Below are 12,672 nucleotides of genomic sequence, written 5' to 3'. Positions count from 1 at the left end.
GTGTTTAGCCATTGTGTTCTGTTGGAAGAAGTTAAAAACGGCTAGTGAGCACCTGACTGTGTATTTGTCTTTGCTGACCTCTACTTGCAGCAAATAAAGTAGGGGTACATTTTAAAAGGCAGAGATTAGTAATAGAAGGCACACTGATAATAACATTGACCTTGTGTTTTGCGTTTGTTAGCAGTGGTTGGGGAGAGGCTGTAGGGTTTTGCTTTTTGTTGTTGTTGTTGTTGGTTTGGGGGGTTGTTTGTTTGTTTGTTTTTTGGGAGGTTGGGTTTCTGGTTTTGTTTTTTAACATTTGTTTATTGGGGGTAAGAGGTACAACATGTACCACAAAGTGCCTGTGGAGGTCGGTGGACAACTTGGGGAAGTCAGTTCTTTTTTTCCCACGATGTGGATCCTGAGAGCAAAGTCCAGCCGTCAGGCCTGGTTGGCAAGCACCTTTACTCACTTGAGCCACCTTGCCAGCCCGGGGTTTCTGCCTTCAGTCTACTATTCTACTAAGCAAGAGCCGAACAAAAAGTACTTTTTAGGACTGGAGAAATGGCTCAGAAGTTAAGAACACTGACTGTTCTTCCACAGGGCCCAGGTTCAGTTCCCAGGGCCGACATGGCAGCTCACACCTGTTTGTAATGCTAGTTCTAGAGAATCCGACTCCCTCACACAGACAGATGTGCAGGCAAAACACCAGTGCCCATGAAATGAAAGTAAACTAGAAAATAAAATACTTTTTATAGATTAGAAGGTTGGGATTTACAAATATTATAGGATTTGCCAAATTTCTTATTTGTAATGATGTAGATGTGAGGGGGGAACTTATTTCTTTATCTTTTAAGCTTTGTGTTCTTTGTTCTAAGCCATACTAAATATTTTGAACAGATAAAACTGAGGGTAAATTCCTTTACTAAAAATACCTGTCCCGCTGAATGTACAATGTATGATATGCCTCATTCTCCAGTGTTGCCTCACGGATATGTACCAAATAGTCATACAGAATTGGATTTTGAACTTTAAGGTTTGAAGGTAGTCCACATTAGTTTAGTTATCATCACCATTTTATCATTTAGTACTGTACGGTGTTCGCGGGGAAGGGCCTTGACGTGGCAACACCGCTTCTTAACTAACGCTTCCCCTCTCATGCCTACTAATGCCCTGACCTCCTTTCACTCTTACTGCCTTCACCTCCAGTAGTTGCCATTAAGCCTCCCTTCCCCAAACCAGCACCACTGCTTCTTCTCTTCCATGTTCATTCATAGGCTCCAGTTCTGAGGACTTGTCAGTCATCCTAGATGTGCTGGTTCTTGTGTTTGATGTTATATATCACAAGGGTTTGGTTCAAATACTTAAAACAAGACACTGTGTTAGCTGCTGGGCAGAGGGTTCCATTCTGCGTTCCAGGAGATGCATCTAATGACAGTGTTCGGACATTCCATGAGTATGGCCAAGGGACTCTGCCATGTTCATTTATTTTAATTCTTAAGCCACTTCTGCCATCCAGTGTTGGGTCTGTAAATAACGAAAACTATTAGCAAGGCTTTGTCGAAGGAAAGAGATACTGCTTCTACAGTGTCCTTACTCTTGACCACTGAGACCCTCTTGCTTTGGGACTTGGTGAACATGAGACTGGTGTGGTTTCTGCTTTACACACAGAGCTATAAGACAGTATTTTAAACCCCAGAGTTATATAGTCTATCTTAAATTCATTTTAGTTATTTCTGTTTATACTAAACAAAATAAAGGTAATAATTTATATAACTTAGAGCTTTGATCACATAAGAATAAAAGCAGAGTATCTTTCCCAAGTACCAAAGAATAATATAAAGGATAACTCTTAGAATGTAGAAAAGTGATGTGGTTCTTTCTCACCCTGACTTTGGGTCTCACTATTTCACTGATTTATTCTCGGCTTTATAGGAAATGGTGAAAGGAGCCAGTTGTGATAGTTAATATTCTAGTAGTCCAAATATTCTGAAACATTAAGATAGAAGGATCCCAAGTTCAAGGGCAACCTAGGATTCAAAGTGAATTGGAGGACAGCAAGCAGCATCCAGTCTCAACCAAATGAATAAACGTGAAGCAGGGACAAAGTATCTTTGGAACAGCGTTAAAATTTGGTTTTCAGTCTTTGCTTACCTGTGGCATGTATTCGGGGCAGAGTATCTTTGAACAGGGGTTCTGAGGAAGAAAACTGTTTAGGGTTTATAAAGTATTAGCCATAAATAAATAAATAAGTATTAGCCTTCAATCTCTTGATGTCGTTTAACTTGAACAGTGACATCCCAGGTTATTCTTGTTTTCAGAGTACATTCAAGCCATTATGATGATGGAGGAATCTGTTCAGCATGTTGTCATGACAGCCATTCAAGAGGTACGTTGATTAGAGCTTGGTACTTACAGATTGTAACAAATTAAAGGAGAGAACGAGTTCAAACAAAAGAAAGCAATTTTTGAAAATAATTTTATTTTTGCTATGTGTACCCTATATTCTAATTAAGTTTTTATGTACATTTTGTCTATTGTATGTATATTGATTTTATTCATTTAGCAAACACTTAGTTCAAGCCCAGTATACACCAGCAACTTCAGATACAATACAATTCTGAAAAGATACGAAAATTCGCTCTGGTAAAGTGTGTATCTTCTCAGTATTAGAGAGAAAACGGTTAAACAAGAATTAATATAGTTTAAAACTATCAAAAGGGGGAAATACAGGACTGTCTAAAGTAACAACTTTCATGGGGACATTAAATAAGGCCACTGAGAGAAATGAGACTGAACATGGAAGGACGAGGTGAAGAAAGGGAAGATAAAGGAAGTGTACAAATGCTGTGGAGTCCAACAGGCCTGCTGGTCATGATGATCACAGCACTCAAGAGGTAGAGATAAACAGATCAGGAGTTCAAGGCCAGCCTAAGCGAGACTGCAGAGACAGAAGGAAGTCTGGGGAGAGAAAAAAGACCTGCATGATGTTTTGTAGCAGCTACAGTTTCCATCCAGCTACCACAGCGGCTCTCAACCTTCCTAATGCTGCGACCCTTTAGTACAGCTCCTCATGTTGTGGTGACACCCCCCAACTATAAAATTATTTTTGTTGCTACTTTATAACTGTAATTTTTATACTGTTATGAATCATAGTGTAAATATATTAGATATGTAACCCCCCCAAAGGGGTCATGACCCACAAGTTGAGAACTGTTGAGCTACATGATCATAAACAATGTTCTGTAGTGTGCCATGTTGCTAATCTGTGTGTTCAATAGCTTAGGTATATTTAGTGCATTTTTTACTTATGAAACTGGGGGTTGGGTATATGACCCCACTGTAAGTTGAAAGAACATCACTATTCAGAAATGGAACTCTGAAATAGCTTTCCTAGTATCTTTCTTAGTGTGTTGGTTGATTTTTGTATTTCCACAATGACTAGTGATGGTGAATATTTTTTTATGCCTTTGAGAGCCATTTTTGTTACATCTTTTAGAGAAGCATCACTTAAAGTTTAGTGATTTAGAGGCCTGTGGCGGAGTTGCAGATGATACCAGAGATGAACGCCCCAGGTCCTAGAATATGTTCTGCCATACCCGTTGGGGTTGTATTCCAGCCCCAAGAAATATCTATTCACGAGAAAACAGATGATGGTCCCCATGCACAGAGCGCTGAGGAGTCTGAGAGACCCTTGGAGGCTGAAGGATGATGCAGAGGAAAAGGAAACTACAAAGCCTCCAATAGCTCTGAAACAACTAAGGGAAAAGGGCAAGTCTTATGGGAAGATGATTTTTAAAGTAGACTTATGAAGTTGGAAAGAGAGGTGACAGAGCAGTGCCATGAAGAATCTGTACCTTTTGCTGCTGCAGCTCAGCCAGCAGGGTGCAGGCACAGAGGTTATGCCCAATGAGCCTGGAGCTCCCACAGAAACAGGTCAGTACTGAATAGGGCCAGCCTTAGGCCCACAGGCCAGCTCCCAGTGTGGCACAGTGCAGCTGTCACCCATGCTACCTGCACTGCTAGGAGAATGTGTGGAACAGCAGCACTGCCCACAGTCTACAACCGCAAAGGTCTAGTCTAACCAGTATGGGGCGGCAGACATGGCGCACAGGAGGTGTGTGGCAGCCAGGAGCTCGCACAGAACCTGTCCCTAGATACCTTGCCCAGCTGCAGCATCACCCTGACTCTGGACAACAGCAGGATATCCAAGAGAAGTCACAGCAGTGGTCCAATATTTATAGTGCTTCGGAAACCAGAAACCTTGAACCAGACCAATGGCTTACTGCAATGAATTTTAGTTTATAAAGCTGTTGAGGCAAAGAGATAAACTATGTGACACATTGTAGTTTCCAGTACCACTATGATGAGTGAATAAGCAATGGAAAGGTGGGAAAGATAGAGGAATGGAGTGTTGAGTGTGTAGTTGAGAGATGCAACTAGAGACACAACTGCACTTAGGACAGGTATGAGAGAGGCTGAGGTGGACGGGGAACATGTCCTTGCTGAGTAAGGCCAGCAGGGTGGGGTATAGCAGCCTGGAGCTAGTGCATACTCAGCCACCAAAACACACTACTCAGTTGCATCATCACCCTGTTCGGAGCAATGACAGGATGTCCGAGATGAAGAATGGTCCATTTTCTGGCTTGGTCTTCCTCAAAGACCTCTCTGGTCTATGCTGCCCCTGGAGGCCACTTTGGTATCCGTGGTTTGCTGCTTGTCATGTTGAAGCCTGAGGTTCATGTGGCTGTCTGGTACTACATTAGCCAAGATCCATGTTGATGTCATATGGGTGTTTGTAGGCCACACTGCCACCAATGGCCATGTGTGGGGCCATAGTCCTACTGCAGCCAGGAGCCATACTGATGTCCATGGCCCTTGTTACAACTGAAGGCCGTGGGGATGTCTGTGGTCTGTGCTACCACCTGAAGCCATGTTGATATCCATGGATTGTGGCCATGTTGATATTAGTGGCCTGTGCAGCCACCTGGAGCCATGTCTGGATCTGTGGTCCTGCAGCCAGAGGTGGTGTTGATGCCCATGATCTGCGTTACCCGAAGGCCATGCATATGTATGTGTTGCCTCCTGAAGCCTTACTGATCTGAGTAGCCTGTGCTGCCACCTGATGCTATGTTGGTATGAATGGCCTGTACTGATTGATACCTGAGCTCATGTTGATGTTTTTGGCTTGTGCTGCCACCGAGGACTGGCCTGGGCTGCACCATAGGGCTGTGTAGATGTTTATGGTCTGTACTGCCGCCAGAGACCATGCTGAGGTTCGTGGCACATGCTGACACCAGAGACCATGTGGATATCTGTGGTCCATGCTGTGGCCAGAAACCATGTGGAAGTCCATGAAGTGTGCTACCACTGACTGTGAAGGGCAAAGAAGCTACTTTTGCCATGGTATTGGTGACTGTAGACTCACAATTGAGAAAGAGGGACATAGATGGCTTCTGTGACCTCTATCCCTACTCCCACCCCACCACCAAAAAAGTAACAGCCCAGACAGAATGTTATCAAAGAAAACTCTTTAAAATTGTGATAAGGATGCTGAGTGTAGCTTGTTACAATCAATGGCTTCTGGAGGGGCATGCAGGTGAGGAAGGACTCAGTTTTCTTTAAGGAGCTGGCCACCAGGAGTTTGACCATGCCCCAGTCTCAGTATATGGGCAACACAAATTGGACTTGTTTTTCTTCCTCCTGTTCCTCCTCCTCCTCTTTCTCCTCCTCCTCCTCCTTCTCTTTCTCTCCTGCTCTTCTTCCTCCCCCTGCTCCTCCTCTTCCTCTTCTTTTCTTTGGGGCAGGAGGTCACAGGGGTAGGGAGAAGGAACTAGAAGTCCTGGGAAGTGAATGTGATCAGGGTTCACGATGTGAAATTCCCAAATAATCAATATATTATGAAAAAGTAAGAAATATCTATTCAAGGATTCTTCTAACTACTTAGATGTTAGTAGGAAGATGACAAAAGAAAAGGAGATCGAGGTTGAGTTTTATAAGCCAGAAGACCGCTAATAAATGGATGAGGGTTTGGGGGAAGCTTGGAGGAGACTAGATGAAGAGGGCAGGTGTGAGAGTGGCCCTGGACAGGAAGGAGCCCGTGTGCATGACAGCAGAGAGAAAGAGGTGTTCCTGATTTTGTAGATTAGGCCATTGAAAAGGCCTTACCTGGGGGTGGGATTTTATGGAATGCAGGGATTGGGGAATAGAAAAGGACTGAAGGGCGCTGGAGAGCTCAGTGGTTAAGAGTGGTTTGATTCCCAGGACTCACATGAGACCCAACAGCCTTCTTCTGGCCTCTGTAAGCACCAGAAATGCATGTGGTGCACGGACATACATGTAGATAAACACTAATACATCAAATAATAAATAGTAGGGAAAAAATTGAAAGAATCTAAAGGGATGAAGAAGTTGCTGCCTGGAAAGCATTTGTTTGCTTTCAAGCAACTTTGAAGTTTGGTGGAAATTAGAAACAGTTATAGTAGTACCACTTTTGTTGGTTTGGGTTTTATTGTGGGGCTTTGAGGGGTTGTGGGGTATTTCTCCCCTTAGTATTTAGTCAGGATATATAGGCAGAAAATAGGTAATTGGATTGTGCTTTGATTGGGTTGGTCTTGAATAGAGATTTTTGCTCACAAGAAATAATGAGTTCAGAATAACATTGATGAAAGTTACTTAGAAGCAATAGGTTATGAAATTTACATTAAATAGAGAATTAGTTGGTTAAACAAATGATAGGACTAGGGATCACCCAGTTGGTGGAGTGCTTGACTGACAGCCACAAAAACCTGCATTCCGTCCCTACCACACAGACCAGGCTGGGTGGTATATACAGGTCAGAGTCGGGAAGTGGAGTCAAAGGATTAGAGAGTAACATGAATAAAACTTGAAAACATGTTAAGCTAAAGACAAATAAAATATTTTTCTCTCCTATGTTGAAACTACAAAGAAGCCATGTAATCCTGCACTTAAGGAAATAAATCAGGAGTCCAAGGTCACCCTTGGCTACAAAATTAATTTAAGATGAGCTTGAACTACATGAAACCCTATGTCAACAAAAAACAAACAGAGCCTGAAAGAAGGTTTACAACAGTCTAGAAGGAAAGAGGGCATGATAGAAATTATCAGTGCACAGTTTATGCATTATGGAAATAGTAGAGTGAAGCCCATCTGTACAGTTAGTGTGTCAATAATTACAACGTGCTTTCTCAAAATAAGTATATGAGGAAATGGATATGTTAATTAGCTTGATTTAACCATTCCACAATATGTATACCAAAACATGCTATACATAATAACTAATACGGTCTTTTTAATAAATAAGATAATTCTTTTTTAAAACGCTAAAATTATCCTCAACTATCTAGGGAATTCAAGGCCATAAGAATTTTGACTTCAGCAATCACTCTATTCTTTTGGTAATAGTAAAATTTTTCTCTGGTCCATAAGAAACCATGTCTTAACACAAAAGGGGCAGGGAACGCAGGTGCACACAAACAAGAACATGGGGTCCTAATGTAAGGAGGGAAAGTCCCTAAAGAGGATGTTAACTGAAGAAGTCGAATTATGCTGCAAGCTGTAAAGTCAAAGGATAGCAAGCAAGAGAGCTGACACTAGAAGGCAACTGTGATGGCGCCTGTGTGCTCCCCAGCTGAGGAGCAGATCCCGGCAGTGAGGGAGAAGGCTGCATTTAGAATGGGCTCTGAAGCTTCCTAGAGCATTAGCTGCTGTGGTGTGGAAAGGATGAAAATGGGAAAAGAAGACAAGACGGTCCCCTCTCCCTACCTCTGAATTAAATATATTCTCTCTGAACACCCTGTCACAGATTTTATCATATTTTACTGTATTTGTCTTTTTTACTTGAACTCTGCCTAGGTGAGAGCTAGTAGAGATAGCTAATTCCCACATATCTCAAAATTTTCAAAGTGATTGTTTCTTAGGAATAGGATAACTTTTGTTATGTTTTATTTGGAATTTTTTTTACTCAAAAAGTCTTTTGTAAATTTTAATATTATCAAAAGAATAGAGTGATGGCTGAAGTCAGAAGATGTCTCTGTGTAACATCTGCATATTTCTAATTGCTCTCCTCCCGCTCTGTCCTCCACACAGAGCATAAGGATGGGAGCATCTGAGTCTGCTCCTGACTGCATTCACGGCTACAGTCTGTGCCCCTGCCTCCCAGCCAACCTCCCTCACACTCTTTGAGTCTAACATACAGGGGGAGAGGTACATGCACTGCCATTAATTTGGGGTAACACTGATGTCCATGTTTATTCCTCCTTAAAAGTTAACACATGAAGTGATGAGTTTCATTATGGCATTTTCATAAAGGAAAATTTTACTTGTAGTTTTGATGTGCTGTTGCTGGAATTCTGTGTGTGGCCATGGGCCCTGCGCATGCTCTGCAGACACTGGCGCTGAGCAGCACGTGGAGCCTCACACCTCCTAGCCTTAGTCTTTGATGGTTTATACTTGAGAACAGTTTGGTCCTTGACATCTCCCCCATTGCTCTTTCTCATTCTCCCCCCACTGAGCTCCTTCCCAGCAAATCCCTTCCCTGTTTTCATAACTTTCTGTTTGGGTTTTGTTGGTTTTATTTGGGTTGTTTGGTGATCACTGTGTTTGTTTAAAGTTGCTTACAGGGATGGAGGTAGAGGCGCATCTACTAGAGCATGGGCACCACTGGAGAAAATGACTGGCCCTTATTACTGAAAAGCCACTGCGTTTAGTCACTCCCTTAACATAGTGATAGGAGTAATTTATGCTTGATTCCTACAGCTGGAGCTCTTGGTGAAAGTGAGCACCAGAATTCAGTGTTTAATTTTAAGTGTAGACATTACTTAGAGTGAAAAGCAGAAGATTTAATTACAGAAAATAGTTGTTTGCTTTCGTGTTTTAATTTGTTGTTGCTGTTGTTTCTGGATACTCATTTTGTTGTATTACCTAGAATGTGTTTTTGCCTCATGTTTATAATCATATGAATCTTAATTTCAGCTAATGAGTAAAGAGTCTCCTGTCTCCGCCGGAAATGATGCCTATGTTGATCTTGATCGCCAGGTACATAATTATCTTTATTCACACAATGATTGAGAAAGATAAATTTTAGATATCAGTGAGAAAAATGCAGTTGAGATTGCGTATGGAATACATTAATAAATTTATATTTTGCCTAAGAACTTAAGTTATTTTGTTAATTGATATTACAAATTGTACTTAAGCTTAGACTTTGTATTAAAAGTAGTACTACCTGGGCCAGTGAGGTGGCTCAGCAACCATAGTGGCAAGGGCCCCTGCTGGCAAGCTTGGTGAGCTGAATTTAATCCCTAGGACCCACTTGGTAAAAGGAGAGAACATAATGCATACACGCCCTTTGACTTCTGCTTTCACACCCTGGTGCGCACGTGTGTGCACATAGAAAAATGAATTAATGTGGTATAGAAAAAATATGGTAGCATTGCATAGCCCACTTTTTAAAAAACTCCTTTAATTTACAACAATCTGTTTTCTAGTTATGATTTTCTTTTTGTTCCATAACATGAGGTACAGCCCAGGCTGGCCTCAAAACTCTCAGAGTTCAACTGGCTCTGACTCCTAAGTGTTGGGATTAAAAGAGTGTGCTATCATGTGGTTGGTAACAACTGTATTTGAAAAAGAACTTTGCAATTTAAGAATGAAATGCTGTTACAGTCAGTTTTTAGTTTAAACTATTTTGCATAAGCAGAAATCTTTGTATCTTTTGCTTTCTAAATATCATGGAAGAAAGTCTTTGGATATAATATAGTTTTAACCCAAGCTGTAATTTGCCTTTCTTTTTGTGGTATTGTTTTCTGCTGTTGTGGGTGCATTTTGTTTTTGTATCTTTATTAAACAGAGGTTTACATATATGAAATAGAGACAAGATTTTATTTTAATCAGTGTTTTTGTAATTTGTTGACTTAGAATTTATTGCAGTAATGAAATAATGACATGGAAATGTTTGATGTTAAGAATCAGAACAATCCAGGTGTCGTGGCATGCTTTTTAATCCCTGTAGTCACAATGCAGGTCTCTCTAAGGTTGAGTCCAGTCTGGTATATGTAGGGAATTTCAGGCCAGCCAGAGGTACACAGTGAGACCCTGTCTCAACAACAACAATCACAAAAACCCAAAAGAGAAAAAAAGTGGCTTTTTTTCGGTGTTTACCAAGAATTTTCTTAATTTCCTCTACATTAGATAAAAATAAAGATGTTTTAATTCTGTGATACACCTATGTAATGTCTTCACTTCGTATTAAAATATTTCTTATGCTTTTTTTGTTTCTAACTAGTTGAAGAAAACAACAGAGGAATTAAATGAAGCTTTGTCAGCCAAGGAAGAAATTGCTCAAAGATGCCATGAGTTGGATATGCAGGTAAAAGGCTCCTGTGTTGTCTTCCACCATAGATACCACCAGATGCCCTGGGGATTGCCACATAATACAATTTCCCTACAGTACACCCTAATTAGAAAAGAAAGAAAGTAAATAGGGTTTTTATTTAGAAGAGTATGCTAGATAAAGATGTTACTTGTCTTTTTTTTATTAGACTCATTATAAATTAATATTAACAAGAAAAAAAGTGAAGGGATGTCATTGCTTGAGTGTTCGTGTTGTGCCAGTAAACTCGCTCTCATACTTTGAGTGGGGGCGGGAGTCTTTAATTTGTGTGTGTTGCAGAGCACTGGGGAACTTTACCTGTGCCTGCAGAAGAGGAAAATGCTGAGTGTCCTGCAGCTCTGTCACTGCCCACCTGATTCATTCAAGACAGGGTCTCTCAACAAGCTTGAAGAGCACAGTTTTAGCTAGGCTGGCTGGCCAGAAAACTCCAGGATCTGCCTGTCACAAGTCCTCAGCACTGGAGCTGCTAGCATGCATGCATGGCCATCTGGCCTTTTCTGTGGGTTCTCGAAGATTGATGACTCCTAAAGTGTTTGAAGTGTTGTGTATTCTTGTCTCAGAGTTTGTGTTCATCCTTGCCAACAGTTGGTTCAGTCTTTTTCAATTCTATCCATTGTCATGAGACTTGATAATTTTGTGGCTTACATTTGCATTTACTTGGTGACTTTTTGTGTGCTTATTTACCATCTGTATATCATTGGTAAATTCTCTTATCTAAAACGAAGTAAAGCCAGATATGGTGACCGAGGCCTGTAATCCCAGCCTCTCGGGAGGCTCGTGCAGGACAATCACTTGGGCCCATGATGTGAAGTGCCTGAACAGTGTAGAAGAGCCTACCTCAAATTAAATAGAAAATCATTTTAAAAGCCTTTACTCTTACATATTGCTTTACGTGAATAACATTCAACATAATGCACATGTTTTAATAGAGTGATTGTCCATGAAAGGTGGTACTCAGCAGCAGAGGCAGCAGATCTACCGCTGTCAGGCCAGCATGGTCTACATAGTGAGTCCTAGGTCACCCAGGCCACATAGTAAGATCCTGTCTCAAACATAGACAGATGCTTTCATTCTTAATGGTAGTTCACAAAGAGTGTGAGTTGAATAACCACTGTCCTAATTCCAACAGGTTGCAGCACTACAAGAGGAGAAAAGTAGTTTATTGGCAGAAAATCAGATATTAATGGAACGACTCAATCAGTCTGATTCTATAGAAGATCCCAACAGTCCAGCAGGAAGAAGACATTTGCAGCTTCAGACTCAGTTAGAGCAGCTGCAAGAAGAAACATTCAGGTAAAAGACAACTCCTTACAACCTCATTTCTACGTCTTAAACAGTCTTTTAAAGCTAACAGGATGGCAGGATGGCTCGGCCAGTAAAGGTGCTGCTTGCCACCAAGCCTAACTACTTGAGTTCATTTCCTGCAACCCACATGGTGAAAGAAGGGCACCAACTCCAACAAAAGTTGTCCTCTGTCTCACACACACACACACACACACACACACACACACACACACACACACACACAAGAATAAAGGTTTAGCACTTGTGGGTAACTGCAGACTCAGGTAGCTATATAATTAAAGATTTCCCAACGTCTTCCCACACATCATGAAATAAATATCTTCACATCTAGGAAAATTCTATCAAAGCTATATGCTGTGAAGGCACAAATGTCTCGGCTGCAAAGTAACTGAGAGTGAAGGGACAAATCAAGCACTAGCTCTGCGTCCTCATAGCTGTCCTGCTAGTCCTTGCCCAGGAGCTTGGTGGAAAGCAAAAATAGACAAAAACATTGAGAGAGAGCAGGAAGAATGCTAGTAAAGTGCCGAAGGTAAGTTGAAGTAATCAGAAACTACAAAGTTACGGGGCTACAGAGATGGCTTAGCATCCAGAGCACTTTCAGTTTCTACAGAGACCTGTGTTTGATTCCCTGCACTCATGTGTCTCCTCACCCGTCTGTAACTTCAGACAGAGGAGATCTGATGCCTTCTTCTGGCTTCCATAGGCACCAGGCACAGTGATGCACAGACATACGTGCAGCCAAAGCATCCATACACAGAAAATTATTTTTTAATTAATTATTATATTTTAACTCTCTGTTACTTTGCAGCTGAGACAATTGTGCCTTCACAGTATATAGCTTTGATGGAATTTTCCCAGATGTGAAGATATTTATTTCATGATGTGTGGGAAGATGTTGGGAAACTGTTTTTATTTTTAAAAAAGAAAATAAATAATTTTTTAAAAATAAAATATGAAATTAACCCCCAAATCTA

The 12,672-nt window shown here is 41.2% G+C and overlaps 1 protein-coding gene across 2 annotated transcripts in view; it reads left to right on the top strand.

Annotated features, from left to right (window-relative positions):
- The window catches only part of HOOK3 (hook microtubule tethering protein 3), a 96,773-nt gene that overhangs the window by 38,452 nt on the left and 45,649 nt on the right, over positions 1-12,672 (top strand). For both annotated transcript variants that reach the window (XM_084758639.1, XM_084758640.1), the window contains exons 6-9: positions 2,301-2,368; positions 8,974-9,036; positions 10,286-10,369; positions 11,523-11,686. In XM_084758639.1, the coding sequence (XP_084614765.1) occupies positions 2,301-2,368; positions 8,974-9,036; positions 10,286-10,369; positions 11,523-11,686 (379 nt within the window). The remainder of the gene's footprint in view (positions 1-2,300; positions 2,369-8,973; positions 9,037-10,285; positions 10,370-11,522; positions 11,687-12,672) is intronic.

Source organism: Acomys minous, assembly GCF_964271855.1.
Source record: "Acomys minous genome assembly, chromosome: 15".
Classification (NCBI taxonomy): Eukaryota; Metazoa; Chordata; class Mammalia; order Rodentia; family Muridae; genus Acomys; species Acomys minous.
Note: the sequence above shows the minus strand (reverse complement) of the source record. Positions and strands in the feature narration are given on the sequence as shown.